We start from the raw sequence: 25,572 nt of genomic DNA on the forward strand, positions 1-25,572 counted from the left end.
AATAGATGGGGTACTGGGCTAATGGTCGGTTACTTGGTAGTGTGGATGAGCAGAGGGATTTTGGTGTCCATGTACACAGATCTCTGAAAGTTGCCACCCAGGTGAATAGTGCGGTGAAGAAGGCATATGGCGTACTGGCTTTTATTGGTAGAGGAATTGAGTTCTGGAGTACTGAGGTCATGTTGCAGTTGTATAAGACTCTGTTGCGGCCGCATCTGGAGTATTGTGTGCAGTTTTGGTCGCCATACTATAGGAAGGATGTGGTGGCACTGGCACGGGTGCAGCGGAGGTTTACCAGGATGTTGCCTGGTATGGTAGAAAGATCGTATGAGGAAAGGCTGAGGCACTTGGGGTTGTTTTTATTGGAGAAAAGAAGGTTTAGGGGTGACTTGATAGAGGTGTATAAGATGATTAGGGGTTTAGATAGGGTAGACAGTGAGAATGTTTTTCCACGTATGGAGTCAGCTATTACAAGGGGTCATAGCTTTAAATTAAGGGGTGGTAGGTATAGGACAGATGTTTTACTCAGCGAGTCGTGAGTTCATGGACTGCCCTGCCAGTAGCAGTGGTGGACTCTTCCTCATTATGGGCATTTAAGCGGGCATTGGATAGGCATATGGAGGATAGTGGGCTAGTGTTAGGTAGGTGGGCTTGGATCGGCGCAACATCGAGGGCCGAAGGGCCTGTACTGCGCTGTATTCTTCTATGTTCTATAATATATTACGGCAAAATTGAAGCATTTCTTTTGTTTAAAGGCTGTCACTGTGCTTCAAGGTAGCTTCAGATTATTGTTTGGTACTTGTTTTTGCTTTGATGTTGGAAGCAGTTTGCACTGGATAACAGACTGTATGTGTGTTTTGCCCCCACTTACTCTGGCTCATTTTAAAATTGCTCTCTGCATTAGAACATTTTCGATGATTTGTTGCTCTCTGCTTTAGCTTCGGATAAGTCATATTATGGATTAGCCATTCAGATAAGGCGGTTGTAAGAGGAGGCCAGAGGTCAACCTACGTTGTAGTAAATGACTCACTTCGGAACTTCCAAAATCATTCCACCATCTAAGCTACAAAGTATGATGGAAGACTCTCAACCTGCCGAGATAAACATGACTCCCATAATATTCAAGCAGCTCAACAACATGTAGAATAAAGCAGCCCTTTCGATTGGTACCCCATCCACCACCGTAAACATTTACTTATCTACCAAAGCAGCAACCTGCCAAGACTCCTTTGACAGCACCTTCTGAACCTGTGACATCTACTACTGAGAAGACAAAATGAAAGAACACTGCTTGCAAGTCTTTTAATGTAAAAGCTCTGTCATTTATATTGTAACGGTTAAGGTTGAATAGATGGAGGGCATTGATTGATTATGTGACCACACAAAAAGGGCCCATGTTAGTGTCAATACATCAAACCAGAAGGTCTCAGTTGGAATCCCACCTACCTCAGATGTGTCATGACATGTCCAGCACATTGATAATAAAGGTGTACAATTCTTATTTTGAAATAAGCAATACTTGATAGGTCCTCAGTTTAAATCCCTGATGATCCTCATCTTGGGGTTTTGTGGCACACTGGCAGTGCTCCACCTGGGATTTGATTACCACAGAGGGCTGTCACAACACATCTGAACAGGTTAAACAAGTGCAGAATCTGTGATGCAAAGGGATTTAGGTGCTCCAGTGCATGGCTTGAAGCATAAAATATTTGCATGCAGTCCAGTGAGTGATTAAGGCAGCTCATGGAATGCTTTATTACATGAGGAATTGAACACAGGAGTGAGGATGGCATGTTGCAGTTATATAAGCCATTGCTCAAACCAAATCTCCAATATTATGCGCAGTTTGGTCTCCTTAGATAAGGAGAAAGTGAGGTCTGCAGATGCTGGAGATCAAAGTTGAAACTTTATTGCTGGAACAGCACAGCAGGTCAGGCAGCATCCAGGGAACAGGAGATTCGACGTTTCGGGCACAGGCCCTTCTTCAGGAAGAAGAAGCCCGAAACAGGCCCTTCTTTGGCCTGTGCCCGAAACGTCGAATCTCCTGTTTCCTGGATGCTGCCTGACCTGCTGTGCTGTTCCAGCAATAAAGTTTCAACTCCTTAGATAAGGACTGAGGTAAATGTTCTGAAGACAGTTCTGAAGAGTTTTACAAGATTAACACCTGAAATGAGTCAGTTATCATACAACAAATCAGTTTGGCTTGTTTTGATTGTTTAGAAGAGTAAGGAGTGATCTGATAGAAATTTGTAAGAATTTGATTCATCCTGACAAGGTAACCATGGAAAGGATATTCAAAACTAGGGGGACACTTATAAAAATAGTGGTTGCCTTTTAGGACAGCTATGACGGGACTTATATTTTTCCTGAGAGGGTTGAGAGACTTTCGAACATCCTGCCTCACATGACAATGGAGGTAGCGGCATTGAATATTTTTAAGGTGAAAGTTACTTGGTAACCAAATCAATTAGGAATAGTTGTGTGGGGAAGTTGGAACACATTCAAATCAGTCAGGATTTTATTGAATTTCAGAGCAGGCCTAAAGGGCTGAGTGACCTCGTGTTGCTCAAAACTCATGTGAATGAATGTATGTTCATAATTATACCTGCTCTACATGCAATAAGTCTCTACTTCAGAATCATAACGAAAAATCTTTAGTCGATTAAGCAGTATCAGCTTTTGGATTCAGGTTCAGCCTCAGCAAAGCTGTGTATTCAAAGCTCAGTACTGCACAAGTTTCAGCCAGTTCAGCTTTCAGTTCCTTACGCAGCTTCCTTTAGTCAAGCATAAGCTCAAGCTGTGGTGCTTTACTTGAGCCTCAGTTAGTTAGATGGTGTGTGTGGAGAAAACCAAAAGCACAGATTCAATGTCCATTAGGCTGTCATAGTTCATGGAGGCCTCACACTGCCTCCTTGTCTTTCCCTAGACTTGGTGCTCCTCAGGTTATATCGCTATTTCTCTATAATAGCGAGAGCTGTCCATGATACCTAATTATGGCTCAAATTACTTTAAGTTTGTTAATAGAGCTAAGTACCAAGTATTAGCAGTGACAATAAGCAAACTGGATTAGAAAAGGATCAAAAAGGACTGCTGAGATACTTGGTTTGTTGGTAGGGAGCTTTTAGTTTAAATCAGGATTGTATTGAGCATCAGGACAGGAAGACAGATGGGATTACCAAGCTTTAAATTAAGTTTAATCATGCACGCTTGCTTTAACACAAGTTCAAATTCTACGGCTGAAAATTTTCAGGATGTATTTGCCTGCTGTTTGTAGATGAATCTTTGATGCTGTCCCTAAATCAAACATTCAACTAAATTCAACAATCTGGGGAGTTTGAACTTCAACAATGGTCACTGTGGGGGAACATTATCCAGCATCTAAAACGGTCTAAAACGTGGCACATATAAATGTGGTAAGCAGCAGCTATTTGGATATGTTATTAAAAAAAAAACACATATGCTTTCCATTTCCTTGGCAACTTAGCCACATTTCGAACAGTATGAATTTAATCTTTCTGTAACAACCATAATATTAACAACCACTAATCTCCAGCTTTTGGGTCTGCAGTGAAGCAGTTTCAGGGCAATCCCCAGTTTTAAAAGAAAAGACTGACAGAAAATGGCCTTTTGTGAAAAACTGGTCAACCTGTCATCATTCAGGCAGGATTCCCCATCTATGCCTGCCAGAATAAGGACACATCTGGGGGCAGAGATCCTCAGAGATATGAGGCAACTCGACCAACAAAATGGCACCCACCAGACATCGTATCAAGGGAGAGGCACAGAAATGGTACTGAACCCTGAAAAATGAAGCTGATCTAGTTAACGGGATAACTACTAACTCTAATCTGAAAACAGTTTGGGAGGCTCCATGAAGTCATCAAAAGTAAATGTGGGACGTATCGACCCTTCTGTTTACACGAATGATGGGATTAAACCGGCCCACGCAGTCACTGGAGATGTTTGGTGAACTGAAATGACCTGAGGGGTGGAGCCAGCCGGCCCTTTGGAAAGGGTGAAAGGGGCAGCAGGGTCAGCTGTCAGCTCTTTTCCTTTTCACTCTTCTCGTTCTAAACTCACTGCGTCTCTGGACACCAACCCTTTGGAGCTGAAGACATCGACCTCGGACTCCAGAAGTCCGCACAATACCCGAGCATGAGAGGGAGCCCCAACGGACAAGCAACAAGTCCCTCTGAGACTGTAAGAACCCTTTTCAGGCCTGGGACACTCATACTCTGGAGTAGTTGGTTAGGCATAGAGGGGAGGGTGGTTGTATAATTCTTAAAGTATAAGTACCCTGCAAATTGTGTAAGGTTAAAGATTTACATTGTGTCCACTACAGTTTTCTTATATTTTATATCACAGTATAGAGTATAAGTTTCATCTAAGTATTGCACGGACTGGGCAAGTTAATTTTTTTTTCTGTAATAGAATTCACTGGTAATTCTGAACTCATATTTGAGTGCATCTTGCACCTTCTGGGTACACCAATTCAGGCTGAGTTGACAGCAGATTTCAGACTACAATTCCAGTGTCGAGGACTGAAGGGTGATCCGGGCGATTTGAACCGCCCACCCAAGGGGAAATCGCTGGCCTGAATAAAAAGTTTGATCGCTTTTTCTCTCTCTTGGGAGTACTGCCCAAGTGGATAGGTACCAAGTGGCCATTGTCCCACCAACAAGAGAGGGAATCGACCAGGCATTGATGACGGTCGCAATTACTGTGTGGAGATAAACAATGAGTTTGATTCAGCGCTCTCTCTCCAGCGAAGTTGCCCTAGTGCAGCAGTTCGGGTCTTTGAAGTTGCAGAGCCTGCTGGAGAGAGACCACTACAGCAGGTTTGGTCCAATGTGGAGTAAAGGAAAGAGGCCCCCTCCAGCAGTCAGCAAGCTTCACTGGCTGGACAGGTAGTTTGAGACACAGACAGAGTGACACCATCTGTGCAGATTTAATTCCCATTTTAGCTGAGGTCACCATGATGGTCCTGCATTCTCAAGTTCACATTTTGCCTGAGGGGTGGTGACTCTCAGGTTAAATCACCCACAGTAATCGCTCTCTAATGAGAGAGCATTCCTATGGTCTTCTGGTACTATAGTGACTGTATCTATATTTCTACAAAGAAATCTAAGTTGGAAATATTCTCTTCATCTTTAAATACACAAAGAGAAGTTTATATGGATGTATGTGTTAAGTATAAATCCAAATCACTTATGAAATATGCAAATAGCAAAAAAAATTAATTTCAGTTGTCTAGAGCAGCTAACTTATAAAGAAATTTGACATATTATAGCCAGCCTGGAGTCAAAGGTGAATGCCAGTACTTGAGACAGAAAACTTATGTAATGCATTCCCACAAATAACACTACAAATTTGCTCAGTTTCATACAGGACACCTTCCCTGCTCAACCTTTGCCAAGGAACATGGAATAGTATTTGAAAATAGAATATTCTAACTCAGAGGTTTGTTTTCTAAGTACACCAGAGTGCACAATACAAAATAATTTTGTTGCCAGTTATTACTCAGTCAATAACATAGATGGCGAATACTGAAGGGTCAAGTATTTCATCCCAATTACACATTCAAGGAAACATCAAAGAAACAATAATCTTCAAAGTGCAACAAGGAAACAGCAAAGGATCACTGTGGTAGGGATGAAAAGATCGTTGAGACACACAAGCAGTCATTGAATGTTATAATTCAAACACAAATGTTAGATGCACAGCAAAACCAAACAAACAGAAATGTCCAATTTGGGCTCAGAATAGAAAAGAGCAGTTGCAATTTATACAATATGTTAGCCAGAACTAGCTATTGAAACACATTGAACCAGCAATGATAAACTTGCTCAGTAGAAAGAAAAAATAATTGGCAACATTATTATTCCACACAAAATCAGGATATAAGTAAATCAGTGATAGGAACCTTTGAAATGTCTGCTTACCTTATCACTCATGGCTTCTTCGAACTTGTGATTGAAAAGACATTTGTACACACGGCCCTCTCCACCCTGAATCTATGGAGTCAACAAAATAGAAGGTTAGTGATTGATAGTGAGTGCACTAAAAAATCCAAAGATGCAAACTAACACAAAACAATTTTTACAGATAGAACATAGAACATTACAGTACAAACCCTTCGGCCCTCAATGTTGCGCTGACATGTGGAACTAATCGGAAGCCTATCTTACACTATTCCATATTCATCCATATGTTTATCCAATGACCATTTAAATACTCAAAGTTGGCGAGTCTACTATTGTTGCAGTTAGGGCATTCCACGCCCCTACTACTCTCTGAGTAAAGAAACTACGCTTGACATTTGTCCTATATCTATCACCCCTCAATTTAAAGTTATACCCCCTTGTGCTCATCATCACCATCCAAAGAAAAAGGCTCTCACTATCCACCCGATCTAACCCTCTGATTATCTTACATTGTCTCAATTAAGTCACCTCTGAACCTTCTTCTCTCCAATGAAAACAGCCTCAAGTCCCACAGCCTTTCCTCATAAGACCTTCCATCCATACCAGGCAATATCCTAGTAACTTTCCTCTGAACGCTTTCCAAAGCTTCCACATCCCTCCTATAATGTGACCAGAATTGTATGCAATACTCCAAGTGCAGCCCAAACAGAGTTTTGTATAGCTGCAACATAAACCCGTGGCTTTGAATCCCAATACCTCTGCTAATAAAAGCTGACACACTATATGTCTTCTTAACAACCCTATCAATCTGGGTGGCAACTTTCAGGGATCTATGTACATGAACATCGATGAAACCAAGAAGAAACTGTACTTGATAAATAAGCAGGACTCCTTAAACTATATAAATTCAAGTTGCTGTTGCATGATCCAGGATGCTCAAGAATTACACTTTTGGTTTCAATGGTTTCGGCTCTTGTTTCACCATATAATTCAAGGTACTACGATGTTACCAGAGATCTTATAGAACTCCTATTCTCCCAAGGAAGATATTCCTAACTTCACGCTAGAAAGGACTACAGTACAGATACCAGCCACTCAGATTGAACAATCAGTACAACATTGCAAAATATTAAACATAACACATTATTCCTAACTACTGTTGCCGCAGGTCGCCAAGACAGACAGAATGGAAATTCATCCACACTACAAATGAAAATCTACGTCACTGCTCTTCCCCTTCCCACCTAAGAGCTAGCCATCTCAAAACATATCACCATGTCCACTTCTCCTCAAGATAAATAATCTGAGGCATAGCATGAAAGATATAATAACTAATACAATGCTTTGGAAAAGTGCTTTGCAAATTTGTTGAGCAAGAAAGGCTGAACTGATTCATGTACAATGTGAGTATGCCTCCACAATCATGAATACATGAATAAAGTAACCCAATATTAGATTGAAGGATTGTTAGCAGAAAGCTATCAGTTAGCTGTACAACATCTCCAAATTGGTGGAAATACAATGCATTCTGTGTTATAAACAGTGGATGCACTTCTTTCAACGAGCTTGATATTTTCCTCTTCTGTCCCCGATCCCTCCCAATGGAGACTTGCTTCAAAGATCTTTGATGTTCTAAGGGATACTTATTTAAAATCCACTTCAGCCACATCACCACCCCCCAAGTAAAATTAATTTATTGACCACTGAGCATTAATTTAAACATATGAATCCTTTCACAAAGAAACTGGAGTTTGCAAGAGAGTACAATTATGCAGAGTACGAACATTTTGACAATAATTAATTGAAATAAATTAATTAAATTGGAAAATCTGAAAAGGAAGTAAATGTGTGGTAACAAAATTAGTTTAAGAAGGGCATGCAAGATATCCAGTTATCCCCCAGATTTAATATTGATGAGATCATATTTAATATATAAAGAGGTTTAAACAACACACATACGGATGCCACATTCATTTGCTTGGGCATTAATACCTTATACTATCTATCTATCTTTGGGTACTCTGATCATTGCTTTTTAAAATTTATTCATTCATGAGACATAGGTATCTGTCCCTAGTTGCCCTTGAGAATGTGGCAGTGAGCTGCCTTCTTGAACTGCAGCAGTCCATTTGCTTTAGGTAGACCCACAATGTTGATCAAGAGGGAATTCCAGGATTTTGACCCAGTGACAGTGAACGAACATCAATATATTTCTAAATCAGGATGGTGAGTGGCTTGGAGGGAAACATGCAGGGTGACCTTCCCATGCATCAGCTGCCCTTGTCCTTCTAGATGGGAGTGGTTGTAGGTTTGGTCAGAGTTATCAAAGGATCTTGGATCTTGTAGACATTCACACTGCTGCAACTGAGCGTCAGTCGAGGAGGGAGCAAATGCTTGTAGATTTGGTGCCAATCAAGTGTATTGCTGTGTCCTGGATGGTGCCAAGCTTTTTGACTGTGACTGGGGATGCACTCAGCCAGGGAAGTGGGGAATATTTCATCAGACTGCTAACTCGTACTTTGTAGATCGATAAGCTTTAAGGAGACAGGTGGTAAGTTACTCACACAGTACTTATAGCTTTTGACCAGGTCTTGTAGCCACTGTATTTATTTGGCTAGTCCAGTTGAGTTTCTGATCAGTGGTAACCTCAGGGATGATGATAGTGGGGGATTCAGTGATGCTAACACCAGTTAATGTCAAGGTGCAGTGGTTAGATCACCTCTTATTGGAAATGATCATTGCCTGGCATTTGGATGGTGTGAATGTTACTTGGCAAATAGGTACCTCTGGTTAAAGAGAGAGATCAGCATTAACTTTTGGTTCTTCAGGGAAATCAAGACACAAATTAAATGTGTCAGAATTATTTTTAACACAGCAGTTATAAGATTGCACTAAAGAATCTTTTATTTTGAGATCTCAGTATCATGAGAATTGTATGCAGGAGAAAGTGAGAACTGCAGATGCCGAAGGTCAGGGTTAAAAAACGTGGCACTGCGGTATCACCACAGGTCAGGCAGCATTCAAGAACCAGGAATCAAGTGTTCTGTGACTCCCTCATTAAGTCCACACCCCGCACCAAACCAACCCTCACTCCCAACACCTTCCCTTGCCACCAGATGATGTGTAAAATCTGTGCCCAGTACCCCCCCCCCTCCGATCTCTGTCCAAGGCCCCAAAGGATCCTTCCACATCTGGCAGAGATGTGCATGGGGGAGATAGAGCACCAACTCACAGAACATCTCTGGGACACATGCACTAAACAACCGCACCACCCAATGGCTGGCCACTTCAACACCTGCTCCCATTCTGCCAAGGACATGCAAGTTCTGGGCCTCCTCCATCACCAAATTCAAGGCACCGATGCCTGGATGAAGAATGCCTTATACTCTGCCTTGGGACCCTCCAGCCACATGGTATCAACATCAACTGAACCAGTTTACTCATCTCCCCTCCCCCCACTCTCTTCCAGATCCAACATCCCAACTCGGCACCATCCTCTTGAACTGTCCTACCTATCCATCTTCCTTCCCACCCAATTGCTCCCCTCCCCTCTGACCTATCACTATCAACCCCCACCCCACCATTTGCATCTACCTATCGCCTTCCCAGGAACCTCACCACATCCTCCTATTTATCGTTCAGGCCCCTTCCCCGACTCCACATTCCTGATGAAGGGTTTAGCGATTCTCCTCCTCCTCAGGTGCTGTCTGGCCTTCTGGTGTTCCCAGCACCACACTTTTTGACTGAAAATGGTATTTATCCAAGCCTTGCATTTCCCAACTCCCAGCTTTGACTCTTACATACAAAATATGTCCACATCCTTCAGCATTCCCAATTATACCAGATTTCAAAAACATTGTCAATGCTCAATTTTAATAGATTATGATGTACCACTCAATCAAGCATCCTATCAAATTATCTTTTTCTCTTTCCCTGGCCTCGTCAGCAAAAGAGCAAAATGAGAAGCTACAGAGCAGGATTTAATCCTCTGACTTCTTACACCTCTCAAAATCAGCAATTAGCATCATCTCTCAACTCCACAGATTTTAGCACTGTTGTCCCTGTTAGGTAAGGTGGTGATGGCATTGTCACAAGAATAGTAATCCAGAAGCCAGGCTGATACTCTGATGACATTTGTTCACATCCTACCATGGCAGGTAATGGAACTTGAATTCCATGAATAAATCTAGAATTAAAAGGTTGTGTCAGTAATACTGCCATTTCTATCATGAAGTGTCGTGAAAACTCACCTTGCCCAGAAATCATCTTAAGCAGAAAATCTTCCATTTGGCAGATTTTAGCCTATACCTGACTCTGGATCCACAGTGAATGTGGATGAGCAAGTCACCTAATTCAACACGTTGGTCTCGCCAGCAGTGCCCGTATCCCATGAAAGAAGAAAAAAAATTCCAAAATATTTACATTTAAGGCCCTTCTTAAAATAAGCTAAAAGTTGCCTTTATTCTGATATCTATTTTGCTTGATTACTCCTGAGAAGTTGTTGGCTTACTTATACACTGAAGGAACCTAATTAATTAAGATTTTTAGCAACAATGTTGGTCATACATTAATGAAAGCAATAATGTTTTCTAGAATATGGTTTCCACTATGAACCATTAACCTAAACAATTTACATAAAAGTTGTGGACTCAGGAATCTGAAAGGTAATTGCAAAGTTTGTGGATGGCACCAAATTTGGGAGCTACAGGCTGCAACAAGATACACTAACAATGCCAATAATTTTGCAGAATGGCTGTGAAATTGGCAAATCCACTTTAACATACACATGGTTTTATTTTGGTTGGAAAAATAAGGAATGAATACAATATTGAGAAAATAAGAATCTAAGTGGGATGGAGGAGTGAAGAGATCAAACAATAAAGGCAGACAAAGACCAAAAAAAAGCAAGACAGGTTAATAAAGCTTTCAAAGTGCAATCACAGCATCGGATTACAATTGTCAAGGGACACAATTAAAAGTCAATGACATTATATTAAATTGTGCAGAAGCTTGGTAAGCCACAGTGCTGTACTATGATCAATTCTGGTCTCCATATTATGGAAATAATATAAAGATACTAGAGAACATGCAAATAAATTTATTCAAACATCAGAATTGAAAGGTTCTACACCCATCAACAATGATAAGCTTCTTGATTTAGAAAAGGCAAGGCTTAGAAGTGGTCTGAAGGAGAAGTTGGAAGTTATCAATGGGTTTGATGATGTCAATGTACCGATGATGTTTCAATTTGTGAGAAAACACTAAAATTAGTAGCCATAAATCATCATTAATGAATCGAATAGGAAATTGGCAATAGGCAATAATGTTTATTCGAAGAGCCAGTGGAGAGACAATGTGCCAAATGGCCTTCCTCTGCACTGTAACAATTCCCTGATTCTGTGACATCCCTCTCCAAGCTGGCTGTCACAACTCACTTTTCTACCTTGGTCTATTCAAATTTATCTACAGTATCTTCAGTCCTTTCATCCAAATCATTTATATTAACTGTGAAGAGTTGAGGCTCCAGCACCAATCCCCTGTGAACACCACTCATTACCTCCCACCAGCCTAAAAATGACCCAATTACTTCTACTGTGCTTCCTGTTAGCCAACCAACCTATTATTCTTGCCAAGAAGCTATTAGATTATATTTTCCACAATGAGCTTTGATGTGGTGCCTTGTGAAGTGCCTTCTGTAAACCTAAACCCAATACACCTACTGGGTCCTGTTACAACATTAGTTAAATTGGAGCACAAACACTGAATGAGTGAAAATCTACAAACTCCAGATGTCATCACATGCCATGTCGGGAGGCATGGTGGGTCTGCTGTTCGCACTGCTGCGGCACAGCACCAGGGACCTGGGTTCGATTACAGCCTCGGACAACTGTCTATGTAGAGTCTACATACACTCCCTGTGTCAGTATGGGTTTCCTCTGGGTGCTGCGGATTCCTCCCACAGTCCAAAGATGTGCAGGTTGGGTGGATTGACCATGCTAAATTGCCTCAGTGTCCAGGATTGTGCAGGTGAGGTGAATTTTGTCAAAGGAAATTCAGGGTTCCAAGGATAAGCGAAGAGGTACGTCTCAGTGGAATGCTCTTCAGAGGGTTGGTGTGGATGGGCCAAATGGCCTGTTTCCACAGTGTAGGGATTCTATGATCCATGTCCATTTGCAACCTTCCAAAGTGTTAATTATTACAGGTTCTTGCTCCCAAAGTATGACCTTTCAGCAGGTAGGTCCAAACTTGCAGTCTCCAGGAAGTTAATTGCTCACTGATAATGGCAATCTTTATTCAACAATAAAGTTATTTAAAACTCAGCCATGTGACCTTTGCTATACCTAACTATCTGGATCTGCTGCTTTTACACACATAAAGCCCCAACAATGGTACCATTGTCTCAAATTATTGACACTTGCAAACCTGTTAAACAATGAATTTTAACAGGTAGGGGGGGAAAGACAAGAAAATTGGAATGTGAATAGCTTGTCAGGTCCACAAGAGATATCATAAATTGTGCTAAAAGTTATAAAATATTAAATTATAAAATGGACTTTCCTGGAATAAAATGACTGCTACAGATCATATTACTTGCAAGTTGACTACAGCTCTAGATACCTCCAACAGTAATTACAAGCACAGCAGGGTATTTTGCCCAAATTACAAAATTCCTATATAAATGATCACCAACTCCTGCACATGCGCAGATAGGGCTGTGAGGTTAGCTGGCCTCAAGAGGCTTCAGGATACATTTGCCCATGCGCTGATGCCATGATAACAGGATTCATTCATATAAACTGCTGACATCCATACTGTCTGCACCATGCAAGGACAAATTGCCCTTCATTGGATTTGCTTTTAAAGACAACTAATCCCCTTGCTGCATCAGTTGTTTCCTCATACCAAATCATTCTAAGGCAAGGTGTGACTGGTTTTGCTGCTGATTCTCTCTCTTTTGGCTGATTTTCCTCCTTGATATAGATTTAGATTAACTACATAATTCACAGCAGGGCCTCAGTAAATATCCTTTGTTCTTTTGCTATTACAATTTGAGAATTCATCTTCAGGATGCTACCCAAAAAGCAGCAAAGAAAATTCAAAGAACAATAAAAGTTGTTAGCTTAAAATGAACAGATTAACTTCAGTGGAATTCCTTGGTGGTGCAATTACAGAGACATTATAAAACTAAGCAAGATAAACCTAACCTGCACACCTTTGAACTGAGGAAGGAAAATGAAACACTGGGCGGAAACCCATGCAGACTATGGGAAAACATGCCAACTCACCTCAAGCTGGAATTAAACCTGGTTGTGAGGCAGCAGTGGTAACCACTGAACCACCCAGTTATGTGAAGAGAAAAAAATTAATAAAGACAACTCTGAAAATCATTTGATTTTTAGGTTTTGCGTGTGTTGCATTTGCTTGTTATATGACAATCAGTCACTCTCCCTGGAACTGGGGAGCTGGGAGCTAAAGGTAGAGACAAGAAGCATGAAACATATTATATATGGGGATGCAGGAGCCATCCTCAGTCAAGTCAAGAAGAGCCTTTTTGCTGGATCCAGGTGTTCTGGCTGCCAGTCTACGGTGGGGGAGTCTACCATTGTGCCAGCCTTCAGACCTACCTAATCAGCATCACACTTCCACTGAAGTTCAACTCAACAAACAGGTGACAGCTATTCTCTGGTCTGTCTGACCACTCAGTCAACCTGCCTGGTTTAGTGACCAAGTTGTGTCTAAAATTAACTGCCAGGCATTATCGAACTGGTGCATTCCCATGGCAACACCACCACCAGAATCCACTTGCCAGCTAACCAGCATTCTCTCCTCGTAATGCATTATTGTACTTTATTATGATCATGACTGCGTCACCTAATAGAAGGGTTAAGAGTATGAAAAGGTAGCCCCTGAAAAAAAACAAAAAACATCTGAAAACAGAACATTTTTACTTTGACTTCTGGTGTGGATGATGTAAAATGAATCATTATTTTTACATACTCATTTTTCAAGTTCCTGATCTGTTCAATTCACCCTTGAATAAAAAGTGCCAAAATATTTCTCAAGATGGGCTTTCAACAAGATGCCAAGTTTCACATTTCATTTGGATAATAAATATAAAAGCAGACTGAAAGCAAACAGTAACATGTACAGGCACTTCCTGTTCTTGATCTCCTTCACTGCTTTTGTCCCCCTCGGTGTCATCAGAACTCCTCTCGAAACGTTTAATTATTTTTCAAGCCAAGTAACCTTGGTTTACTTGGACCAAGTAAATGATTCAACGTGACACACAGGTTATAGCATAAAATGTTACACGAATATATGTCAGGCTTTAGATTGACTGGAAAAACTACAAATCCAGACAGTAAAAGTCAATTATCAAAAAAACAGTAAACTAAGTCATACAGCACATAAACAAACCCTTCGGTTCCACTCATTTGCACTGACCAGATATCCCAAGCTGACCCAGTCCCAATGTAGTATCTTCCTCTGAGGCTTTAATTTCAGTGAGAGGGCCATATTATCAATATGTAAAAATCAAGCAACAGAAACATCAACTTACATCTTCACAGAAGCGTTCTCGATCATCTCTGCAGGAAAAGTACAGGTGTCTGTCGAGGTGGAAGTCATCTGAAGAGAGTTCTGCTACACGTAGGATGGCCTTCTTACAATTATCAGAAATCGCCTTGTCTTCACTCACCAAAGCCTTTTCTAAACAGGAGACCACTTCTCCCTGTGAATGCACATCCTGTTTTGAGAGAATAAATAGATTAGAAGTGTCCCACATCTCTCCAGGACAACCAACGTGTACTAGCTAATTGAATGTCATTGTTTACTGGCTAGTTGAAAGAAGCACCACCATGCTGCTCCCAACTAAGCACAGATCTCTTTTACACTACCAAACAGCATTGAAATAGGCATAAAATGTGACACTAGTAGACGTTGGGCTTTAGATTTGCTGGATTAACTAGAAATCTAGACAGTAAAAGTCAATTATTAAACAACAGTAAACTAAGTCATACAGCACAGAAACAAACCTTGCGGTCCAACTCATTTACACTGACCAGATATCCCAACCTGACCCAGTCCCATTTGCCAGCATTTGGCCTATACAGAGAAACCTCGATTATCCGAATTTCAGATTATCCGAAGATGATTTCAAGGTCCTGCAAACACGTTACAAAGAGGTAAGTGTATTCAATTTACCTGTACTGAAGAACATCTGAAAATGCTGGCAAAAACGAAGAAACACAAGCAGCTCAAGCATCAGTGACTGGATATTTTTTAGGTAAGGGTTAGTCACACAGCCCTTTGAATAAGTGTTTCACAGTACAGGATATTCCCGTCACTAGGCCGTTCATGAAAAGAATGGCCAAGAATGTAAAAACATGCATGAGGCGGTGTTTTTGTCTTTGTATTGCAACACTGAGCTCCTGGAAACTGACAAGTGCTCTTGAGACCATAGAAGCTGTTCAGGACTTTATTTAATGCTGGGATTTCATTTACAGTATTTATGTGATGGTAAGTCCTTCTCAGTTTAACTTGTATTTTGTAGAATGCAAAGATTAGTTTGTTTAAATAAGAGACTCATTAAAATTATAGATTTAAACAAATTCTCCAGTAGAGCACAGCATTAGATCAGTATGGCTTCCCTTGTTTAAGGTAAAATCGATTATCCGAATAATTAATTATCTGAACGAAATAATGCCCACCCAACTTGTTCGGATAATCGCGGCTGCTCTGTATTTCACCAAGCCCTTCCATTCATGGACCCATCCAAATGCCTTTTAAATGTTGTAATTGTACCATTCTCCGCCACTTCCTGGAGCAGCTCGTTCCATATATGCACCACCTTCTACATGAAAAAGTTATCTCTCAGATACTTAAATATTTCTCCTTTCACCTGAAACGTAAATACCTCTAGTTTTGGACTTCACTACCCGAGAGAAAAGATCTTGCCTCTTCACCCTATCTATTCCCCTCATTATGTTATAAACCTCTATAAAGTCACCCCTCAGTATCCAATGCTCCAGGGGTAAAAAGCCTCAGCCTATTCAGCCTCTCCCTATAACTCAGACCCTCTAGTCCTGGCAACATCCTGGTTAACCTTCCCCAAACCCACTCAAATTTAACAATATCTTTTCTGCATAAATGGTATGAAGCTCTACAAAGTTGGGAGTTTGGGAATAGTATTTTTAGATACACATTCATCCCTCAACTTAAAAATAGGTAGAAGGGGGAATGGGTGACAACTAAGCAGTGAAGCAGCAAACACAGGAAATGCTGGAGAAATTCAGCCAACCTAGCAATCTAGCAGTATTTGTTGAGGGAAACAGAATTAATGTTTCAAGTCCGGTACGACACTTCTTCAGAACTATTCTGGAGTGCTGAGGGGCAGAGGGAGACTAAGGGGAGGACAAAGCTTGCAGGCAGAGCAAGTAATTAACGTTTATTACAAAGGAATTAAGCATAAAACAAAAGTTATAACACCGTTGAACTGGCACCAGATAACTGTGCTTAAGGAGGGATATATTTGCACTGGAAGGAGTCCAGAGAAGATTCATCCCAGGAATCTAATCATTAGATTAGATTAGATTACTTACAGTGTGGAAACAGGCCCTTCGGCCCAACAAGTCCACACCGCCCCACCAAACCGCAACCCACCCATACCCCTACATTTACCCCTTACCTAACACTATGGGCAATTTCCCATGGCCAATTCACCTGACCTGCACATCTTTAGACTGTGGGAGGAAACCGGAGCACCCGGAGGAAACCCACGCAGACACGGGGAGAACGTGCAAACTCCACACAGTCAGTCGCCTGAGGCGGGTATTGAACCCGGGTCTCTGGCGCTGTGAAGCAGCAGTGCTAACCACTGTGCCACCGTGCCGCCCACATGTCTTACAACAAAGGAGGAGAAAGAGAGGACTGCAGATGCTGGAGATCAGAGTTGAAAAATGTGTTGTTGGAAAAGCACAGCAGGTCAGGCAGCATCCAAGGAGCAGGAGAATCGACGTTTCGGGTGTAAGCCCTTCTTCAGGAAATGCCCGAAACGTTGATTCTCCTGCTCCTTGGATGCTGCCTTACAAGCAAGGACAAATGATTTAGAATGAGAGGGTATCTTGTATGAACTGATAAAAGATTCTTAGAGGTCTTGACAGATAGATGCCAAGAGACTGTTTCCTTTCTTGGGTGTCCAGAACTAAGGACACTATCTGAAAAGAACATTTTTCATTTAAGCAGACAGGAGGAGGAATTTCTACTCTGAGGGTCATTTTTCTTTTGGACTTCCTTCCCTTAGAGCAGAGAAACCTGGGCCATGACAGTAGTGAAGGTCAAGTTTAACAGATTTTGGTCTACAAGGCAGTCAATATTTACCAGTGGTAGTAATGGTGGTTATGGATGGGGGCTGAAATTAGCAGGAAACTAGAGAGAAGACCTTAAGCAGATGAGCCATAATTGTACACAACAGTGGAGCAGATTCCAGCAGCCAAATGACCTTCTATTTCTATTTCTTCCTCTTCTAAGGTTTATATTCACTATGGAAAAGGGCAAGAAGAAATTTAGAAAACATCAATAATTGTGAGAAGATTAGTATCAATAGGGTGGGAATAGTTTGATTCCCTTTTACCTGGGTGAAGAGTGGCAGGGAAAACTGCAACTGATCAAGGGATTGCCATTAAAGAAGGCAGGTTCCCACAATGCAAGAAACATAAGCAAGATTGAAATGAAGCAAACAAAAGTGCATTTGACATGCATTAAATTGACAGTACAGTTGAGAAGGAAGCCAAATGTACCAAGATCAACGGAAAATAAATGAAGAAAGAGAAACAAACAATGAATAAGAGGAGACTTTTAGTTAATCTAAAAAGGAACCCAACAACCTTCTCAAGACATACAAATTGCGAATGGTAATTAAAAATAAAAAATCAGGTTAATTATTGTTATGAAATGGAGGTAAACCTTTGCTGTTCCAATAAGACACTTCTTAAAATTACATCAACTTAATTTCAAAATCTCTCACTCTGTCTTCTTCTGTGTCTTCCGGCTGAAGATCTCCCCCGGTTGTCTTATTTCTTTTTACTGTGAGTATGTTGCACATGAAAAGGTACTTTTGATCGATTAATTTCTTGAGAGAAAGAGCCAGATGGGCAATAGGCTCTCCAGGAGTTTCTCTCTCCACAGCAGCTGCTCTCTAACCAATTTTTAAAATGTCTGCATTCTTATACACCCAAACATCAGATCGCCTCACTGAATTTATTGTTTTGCCAACATCGAACCAAACTCGATTGGGTTTTAGTATCCTGAGGATAATTTAAACTAATTGGTTAAATTCAAATTGTTGTCAAAACAGCAACCAAAACTCGAGTATCTTTTCACAGCCAAATATTACATATTTTCAATTTTACACTACACTCTGGGACTACCATCTAGTCATATGCACAGGTACTTGTAATCTTTCAGTTCAGAACATTATTGTCTCTCTTAAAGGTATAGTACATACTTTCAACTTCATAACATTGGTGTCCAAAAAAGGATGCCTGCATGAAGTTAAGAGGATTTGTTGAGGTACTAAGGAAATATTGTGCATTGGTATTTTCCAAGAAATTCTTTTTCTTGAAAAAAGAATTTTTTTTCCAAAACCATTGGGGCAACACAGTTAGCACTGCTGCATCACAGCACTGGGGGCCTAGGTTCAGTTCCAGCCTCAGGCAACGTTCAGTGTGGAATTTGCACATTCTTCCCATATCTGTATGGGTTTCCTCCAGGTACTTCAGTTCCTGCCTTAGTCCAAAGACATGCAGATTAGGTGGACTGGTGATGCTAAATTGCCCACAGTGTCCAGAAAAGTGCATGCCAGGTGAATTAGCAATAGGAAATACAGGGTTACAGGGAGTAGGTTGGGTCGGATGCTGTTTGGAGAGACAGTGTGAACTCTATGGGCCAAATGGCCTGCTTCCACACTGTTGGGATTCTATGATTCTAAGAAAGAAGATGCCCCCAATTATTAGAGGAGGAGAAGGTAAATTAGATGCTGGATGGTCTAACACATGACAATGAGAAAGAATTAAATGAGCAAATAAGTCTTCACAATCAGAAAAGACTCATCCAAGATACTGAGGGAAGTAATGATGAGAATTACTCAGGCATTGTTCATAATCTTCCAAACATCTTTAGAAACAAAGACGGTGCTGCAAGACTGTAGAACTCAAATGTTACACCCTTGATTAAGATTGCAAGGATAAGCCCAGAAACTCAGTCCAGTTGTTTAACTTCGATAGGGGGAACATTTCAGAGACAGCGATCATTGAATCATATACTTCAGGTCAATGGTGGTGAATGACATGCAACAATCCACAGCAAGAAGAATCAACTGGCAGGGAACAATGAGGCTTGAACAGGGTTCAGGAGGCTTGACTGGACTAAGACATTAGCAGGAAGATTAGTAACTGGTATGGATACAGACGAGGTACATTCCCTCTAATATAAAATGACAGACAAAAGAAATCCAGAGTTTCCTGAGTGACCAAGGAGGTAGAAATTAACATTCAAAAATGGTGTGCTTAGGATGGGGACTAAGGAGGAAAATGCATTTGAGAATCACTGGAATACTGAAGGTTTGGTTGGTTGGGGAGGTGGTGAAACAGCAAACAAAATAAAAAGGAATGGTAAAAGAAGGCTACAAGTAACAAAGGGAAATCCTAAAGCCTTCAAAAGGCATGTAAATAACAAGTAAGTGGTTAAAGGAGGCAGGGGGCTGATTAAAAAGGGGATTCAAAGATGGAGATGGGGGCATAGCTGTGTTATTATATGAATAAGTTTCATCTGTCTTTGCAGAAGCGGACGTTATCCAGGCTATGGTGTCAGAGGAAGAAACGCTCTCACCAGAAAGGGTCAAAACTAATAAGGAAAAAGTCCTGGATAGATTGTTGGCACTTAAAGTTAAAAAGGAACCAGAGGTGGGCAAGATGCATCCAATGATATAAATAAGTGACAGTAGACATCTGAAGGGCCTGGCCACAATATTTCAGTCTTCCCTAGACCCCGGGGTGGTGCCAGAAAGACCAGAGAAATACCAACGCTACAGGCTTGTTCAAAGAAAGGTTGAATAACCAATCCTGGAAATTACAGATCAGTCAGTTGAACTTCAGTAGTAGGGAAACTTTCGGAAACAATTATTTGGCAGAGAATCAGAAGTTCTGTGGGAAAATATCGGTTTATGAGGAAGAGATAGCATAGATTTCTCAAGGGGATATAATGTTTAACCAATCTGTAAGAGGCAAACAGTTATTCCTCCATACCAGCAAGGGTTCCGTTCCTAAGAACTCCAGTGAATGATGAATTCACAAGTGCAGAGCTTAATAACTTATGGTAAAAATAGAGTTAGGTCCCCAGACTCCAAGATTATGACTACTTTTGATTTTGTTGGGTTAAAACAATTGATATTACTGAAATTATGTTAATACTTAAATAGAATATTTATAAAACACAGTAGTCCCATTAAGACTAAACTCATGGCCCACAGTATCAGTCAACATACCATTTTGCAACGCTTTTTACTTGTCACTAAACTCCATCACCACCTTCTTGAACTAGCACAACCACTCACTTGGGAGCCATCATAATAACACAAAGGGCAACATCGCGTGAGCATGATGCACACAACCAACTTCATAAGACGTAGAAAGAGGAGGGGGATGCTGAGAGCATCCAAGCATGGGTTAGGAAGAGGGGATATTGGAGTGGGCACTCAAATTTATGTTCATTGCTGCTCATTTCCCACAAGACTGTATGGCCACCCACAACACACTACGTATAATTATTTTTGGGTTGCCATGCAAGTTTTTGCAGATACATGATTTTTGCCTGCAAATATTGATTAATTGGTAATTTTTGGTGCAGATAGGTGAACTCACGAAACTGGCTTTGGGGATACAGAAGAATGACTTTCCAAGAGTTTACAGAAGGCATTTGATGTTGTGCGTCACAAAAGTCTTCAGCAAAGTTCGAAGTCATGGTATAAAAGGGACAAAGGCAACATGGATACAAAATTGACTGAGTGGCAGAAAACAGTGTCATGGCCAATGGTTATTTTTCAGGCTGGAAGAAAATTTGTAGTGGAGACCCCAGCGGTTGGTACTGGGATCCCTGTTTTTCCTGATACATATTAATGATTTGGATCTTGATGTTTAAGTGCAGACACGATGGGCTGAGATGCCTCTTTCCATACCATAAAACCTCTATGATCCTTTGTTTCAGACAGGCTAACAAAAAGCAGGCATTAAAAGGCAGAAAGAACTCTAATTTATCTACTTTCAAATAAACTGGTGTCAGTGTTTCATGTTTAGCATGCTACAAAGAGATGTTTGCTCAGTACCAAACTGTAATTTCCAAGTTTGCAGGTTACACAAGGACACTAAAAGGACATTCACAGGACACAGAATCCCTACACTGCAGCAGGTGACCATTTCACCGATTAAATCTGTACTGACCCTCCAAAACAGCATCCCACCCACACTATCCCCCATAACCAAACATTTACCATAGCTAATACTGTACACCTAGCCCTGCACATCCCTGGGCACCACGGGGTAATTTAGCATGGCCAACCCACCCAACCTGCACAGCTTTGGACGGTGGCAAGAAACCAGACTACCCAGAGGATACCCACACAGACAGTCACCCAGATCCCTGGCACTGTGAGGCAGCAGTACTAACGACTGTTCCACCATGACAAGTTAATTTTTTTGAGGCACTGACAAAGCATTTAGATGAGGTTAATGCTATTGATGGGATCTACAAAGACCACCTATCCACTTTTACAAGATTTTGTATGGCAGACTGGTTAAAGAAGTTAAGAGCCCATGGAATGCAAGGCAATTTGGTAAATTGCTTTAGTAACAAGGAACCAGAGGGAGATAGTTTAAGGGTGTTTTCGTGACTGGAAGTCTGTATCCAGTGGTGTACCTAATTTTGTGCTGGGTCCCTTGCTGTTTGTTGTGTAGATTATCAATGTAGAAATAAATGTATGAGTACTGACAATACATTCACAGATGGCACAAAATGGATGGTGTCGTAAATAACAGGCAGGAAAGCCTTAGCTGATAGAGAGGGGCTGGTCAGTTGGGCTCAGCAATGGCAAATGGAATTTAATCCTGAATAGTGAAGGTGATGCAATAGGGAAGATGAACAACACAGGGAACATACAGTGAATGGCAGAACCCTAGGAGATTCAGTGGGACATGCATGTCCATAGATCCTCAGAGGCAACAAGTCACGTAGATAAAGAAATAACAAGGTATGTGGGATACTTACATTAACTGCCTTGATGAATAAAGGCAAGAGCAAGGATGTTATGATGGAGCTGCATATAACATTAGGCCTAGCTGGAGTACTATGTTCAGTTCTGATTAAGGATATGATTGCTGTGGACAAGGTGCAGAACAGATTCGCCAAGATGATGCCTGGACTGGAGCAATCCTGCTATAATGATAGACTAGATGGGCCATCTTCCTGAGAGCAGAGAAGGTGGAGGAAGGTGATCTGATTTGAGGTGTACAAAGTTCTCGAGGGGCCTAGATAGAGAAGATAGCGGGAGATTGTTTCCTTTAGGAGAGGAGTCAATAACCAGGGAGCACAATTTTAATCTAAAGAGGAGGAGCAGAGGTAATTTGAGGGAAAAAAATTGCTCAGAGGATTGTGGATATCTGGAATTCATTACCTTCAAGTGTGGTAGGGGCAGGAAACCTGAGGACATTTCAAAATATATAGATGGACATTTGAAATGCAATAGTATAAAAGACTACAGGTCAAGTCCTCGAAAAGGGATTAGATTAGACAGAGACTCAATGACCAGTGCAGACACGATGGGCTGAGATGCCTCTTTCCATACCATAAAACCTCTATGATCCTTTGTTCCAGACAGGCTAACAAAAAGCAGGCATTAAAAGGCAGAAAGATCTCTAATTTATCTACTTTCAAATAAACTGGTGTCAGTGTTTCATGTTTAGCATGCTACAAAGAGATGTTTGCTCAGTACCAAACTGTAATTTACAAGTTCATGTGTTAGTGGCACAGCCTCGTCCACAGCGTTGATGTTGCACACTTGAAATTAGATTAGACATTAGAGCAAGGAATTAAACCTATTTGCAGTTCATCAGGGACTCAAAACGGGATATACCTGTTGCTGAGCAATTGTAGTTCCAAAAGGCATCTCATCAATTAATACATTAAGTTTCAAGATGCAACTGGTTTTCCCAATGGGAAATCTTAACTGCTCTTTTAAATGGGCATAATCAGGACACAGAGACAAAAACATTCTGAAAAGTAGATTAAAAATAAGTGATAAAAACGCAATCCAAAGTAAGAAATTGGTCCCAAACTACTCTAAGCAATATGGCCACTGTTGGAAATAACAAGCTTTCGGAGTGTTGCCCCACCTGACGATTTCAAATAAACCTGTTGGGACTATGACCTGGTGTCATCTGACTTCTGACCCTGTACACCCCAGTCCAACATCAGCACCTCCACATCATGGTTACCAAATATGACGTTTTATCATGGCATCAGCTGGCAATGACTTGTGCATTTGCCACATGACTTCATTCTTAGTTAAAGTGAACAACCCCTCCTGTCATGTCTTCAGACAATTGGCAACAATTGCTTATACCTTTAAAAAAAAAATTGGGAATCTGTAACTGACCATCAGGTTCACAGAATACTAAATAAGTCTTCCATGAAAGAGATCCATTTTATGAAACTTTGTTACTTCTGTACTCGAACAACTTCTAATGACAAAATACAATAAAGGAAGAACTCTTGTGAAGCAGTGCTACTGTCCCCTCCTTTGACCAAGGAAGCAGAGGTTCAAGTCTCACCTGGGTAAAAACAATGACTGCAGATGCTGGAAACCAAATTCTGGATTACAGTGATGCTGGAAAAGCACAGCAGTTCAGACAGCATCCGAGGAGCAGGAACATCGACCTACTTCTGACTTATAATCTGTGGACGGCACGGTGGCACAGTGGTTAGCACTGCTGCCTCACAGCGCCTGAGACCCGGGTTCAATTCCCACCTCAGGCGACTGACTGTGTGGGGTTTGCACGTTCTCCCCGTGTCTGCATGAGTTTCCTCTGGGTGCTCCGGTTTCCTCCCACAGTCCAAAGATGTGCAGGTCAGGTGAATTGGCCATGCTAAATTGCCCGTAGTGTTAGGTAGGGGTAAATGTAGGGGTATGGCTGGGTTGCGCTTCGGCGTGGACTTGTTGGGCCGAAGGGCCTGTTTCCACACTAAGTAATCTAATCTAAATGCAAAATACTTAGAACACCAAAACGAAAAGCACACAGTATTCCCCACAGAGCATATGTAATCACACAAGCATCCCGAGTTAAAGTCAATTCACTGTGAGTGGAACCGTGATCAGATTTTTAATACAAGAGCTACACCGCTTGGTCGTTCTAGCAGGCCTCCTATCTACTCATCTACAGAGCTCAGGCACCCGAGATTAGGATATGAAATAAGAAAAGGATGCTATCTTTCAAAAGAAAAGTGAAGAACAAACTCTATCGGCATTTCACTACAATTACTTTTCCAGAACAAGTGTTTCGAAATAAAGTGAAAAATGCTGTCAAAGGCACTCCAATTTACTGCAGAGAAACTGGTAATTTAGTTGAACAGGTCTGTGCTTGTGTGCCTCATGGGACTCCTCCCAACTCAGTTCATTTGACTTCTCAGCACATCCTTGGAATCCTCCCGCATTTAGCTAGGTTGTCCATAAATATATTCATGCATTTCTTGAACTCAACCTGAATGATAATGGTTAACATTTGGATCAAACATTACCAAGGCTAACTAACATTTCGCCACATTTCACCAGCATGACTGACTGGTTTGTCTAAGACAGAGGCATAGGCTGTGTAATTACTGGTCTCAGGTAAATGTCTTTTTTTGCTCTCATTAACTCACACTAGAGATAAAAAAGAAAACTCCTTGGTTTCACCTGAGCTCATGATACATCTCAATAAACCAATACATGTTCCCAACCACCAACTTTCTTGATTTTACTTTCAGCCAACCCACATTCTGCCATGAAGACCTCCCATGACCACTTCCTCTCGACAAACCTTGCTCCTCCACAACCATTACCTTGCCCTTTGCATTTTGTGACACCTGAAATTTTGAATCTTTCACCCATGAGCCTTCTACTTGACATCCCCTTCTCTCCACTTTCTCTTCCTCATCCTTTCCAACATTCTAAAGCAGTTCACTTTACTACCTCCCTTTTCAGTTCTGAAGAGTCATATTGAGACTGCAAAACTAATATGTTCCTGAAAAGGTGGTGGAAGGGTTATCTGTATTCACTACCAAGAACAACGTAGGTATAGAATGACATCAACCCAAGGAAACCGAAACACAAATAGAAAAAAGGTCATTAACACCAGTGCTTCACTGGAGGCTCACTGATGATGTTACCAGTATGGTGACAAAATATCTGAAACGAACCTTCCAGCTCAGCGAGTAAACTTACATCCAGAACCTCAACCAGAGCTACAAATCTTCTCAAAACTCAGTAGATATATAAGTCAGAGGGGATACTGTGATAAATGTGAATGAATTACAATTAAGAGAGAAGAGGTACAAGTGATTT

At 41.2% G+C, this 25,572-nt stretch overlaps 1 protein-coding gene across 2 annotated transcripts in view; it reads right to left on the minus strand.

Annotated features, from left to right (window-relative positions):
* LOC122558539 (Golgi apparatus protein 1-like) overlaps window positions 1-25,572 on the minus strand; it is a 140,147-nt gene that overhangs the window by 64,364 nt on the left and 50,211 nt on the right. For both annotated transcript variants that reach the window (XM_043707238.1, XM_043707237.1), the window contains exons 5-6: window positions 14,485-14,670; window positions 5,943-6,014 (exon numbers count right to left, since the gene is read on the minus strand). In XM_043707238.1, coding sequence (XP_043563173.1) covers window positions 5,943-6,014; window positions 14,485-14,670 — 258 coding nt within the window. The remainder of the gene's footprint in view (window positions 1-5,942; window positions 6,015-14,484; window positions 14,671-25,572) is intronic.

The sequence above is a fragment of the Chiloscyllium plagiosum genome, chromosome 17 (assembly GCF_004010195.1).
Source record: "Chiloscyllium plagiosum isolate BGI_BamShark_2017 chromosome 17, ASM401019v2, whole genome shotgun sequence".
Taxonomy (NCBI): domain Eukaryota; kingdom Metazoa; phylum Chordata; class Chondrichthyes; order Orectolobiformes; family Hemiscylliidae; genus Chiloscyllium; species Chiloscyllium plagiosum.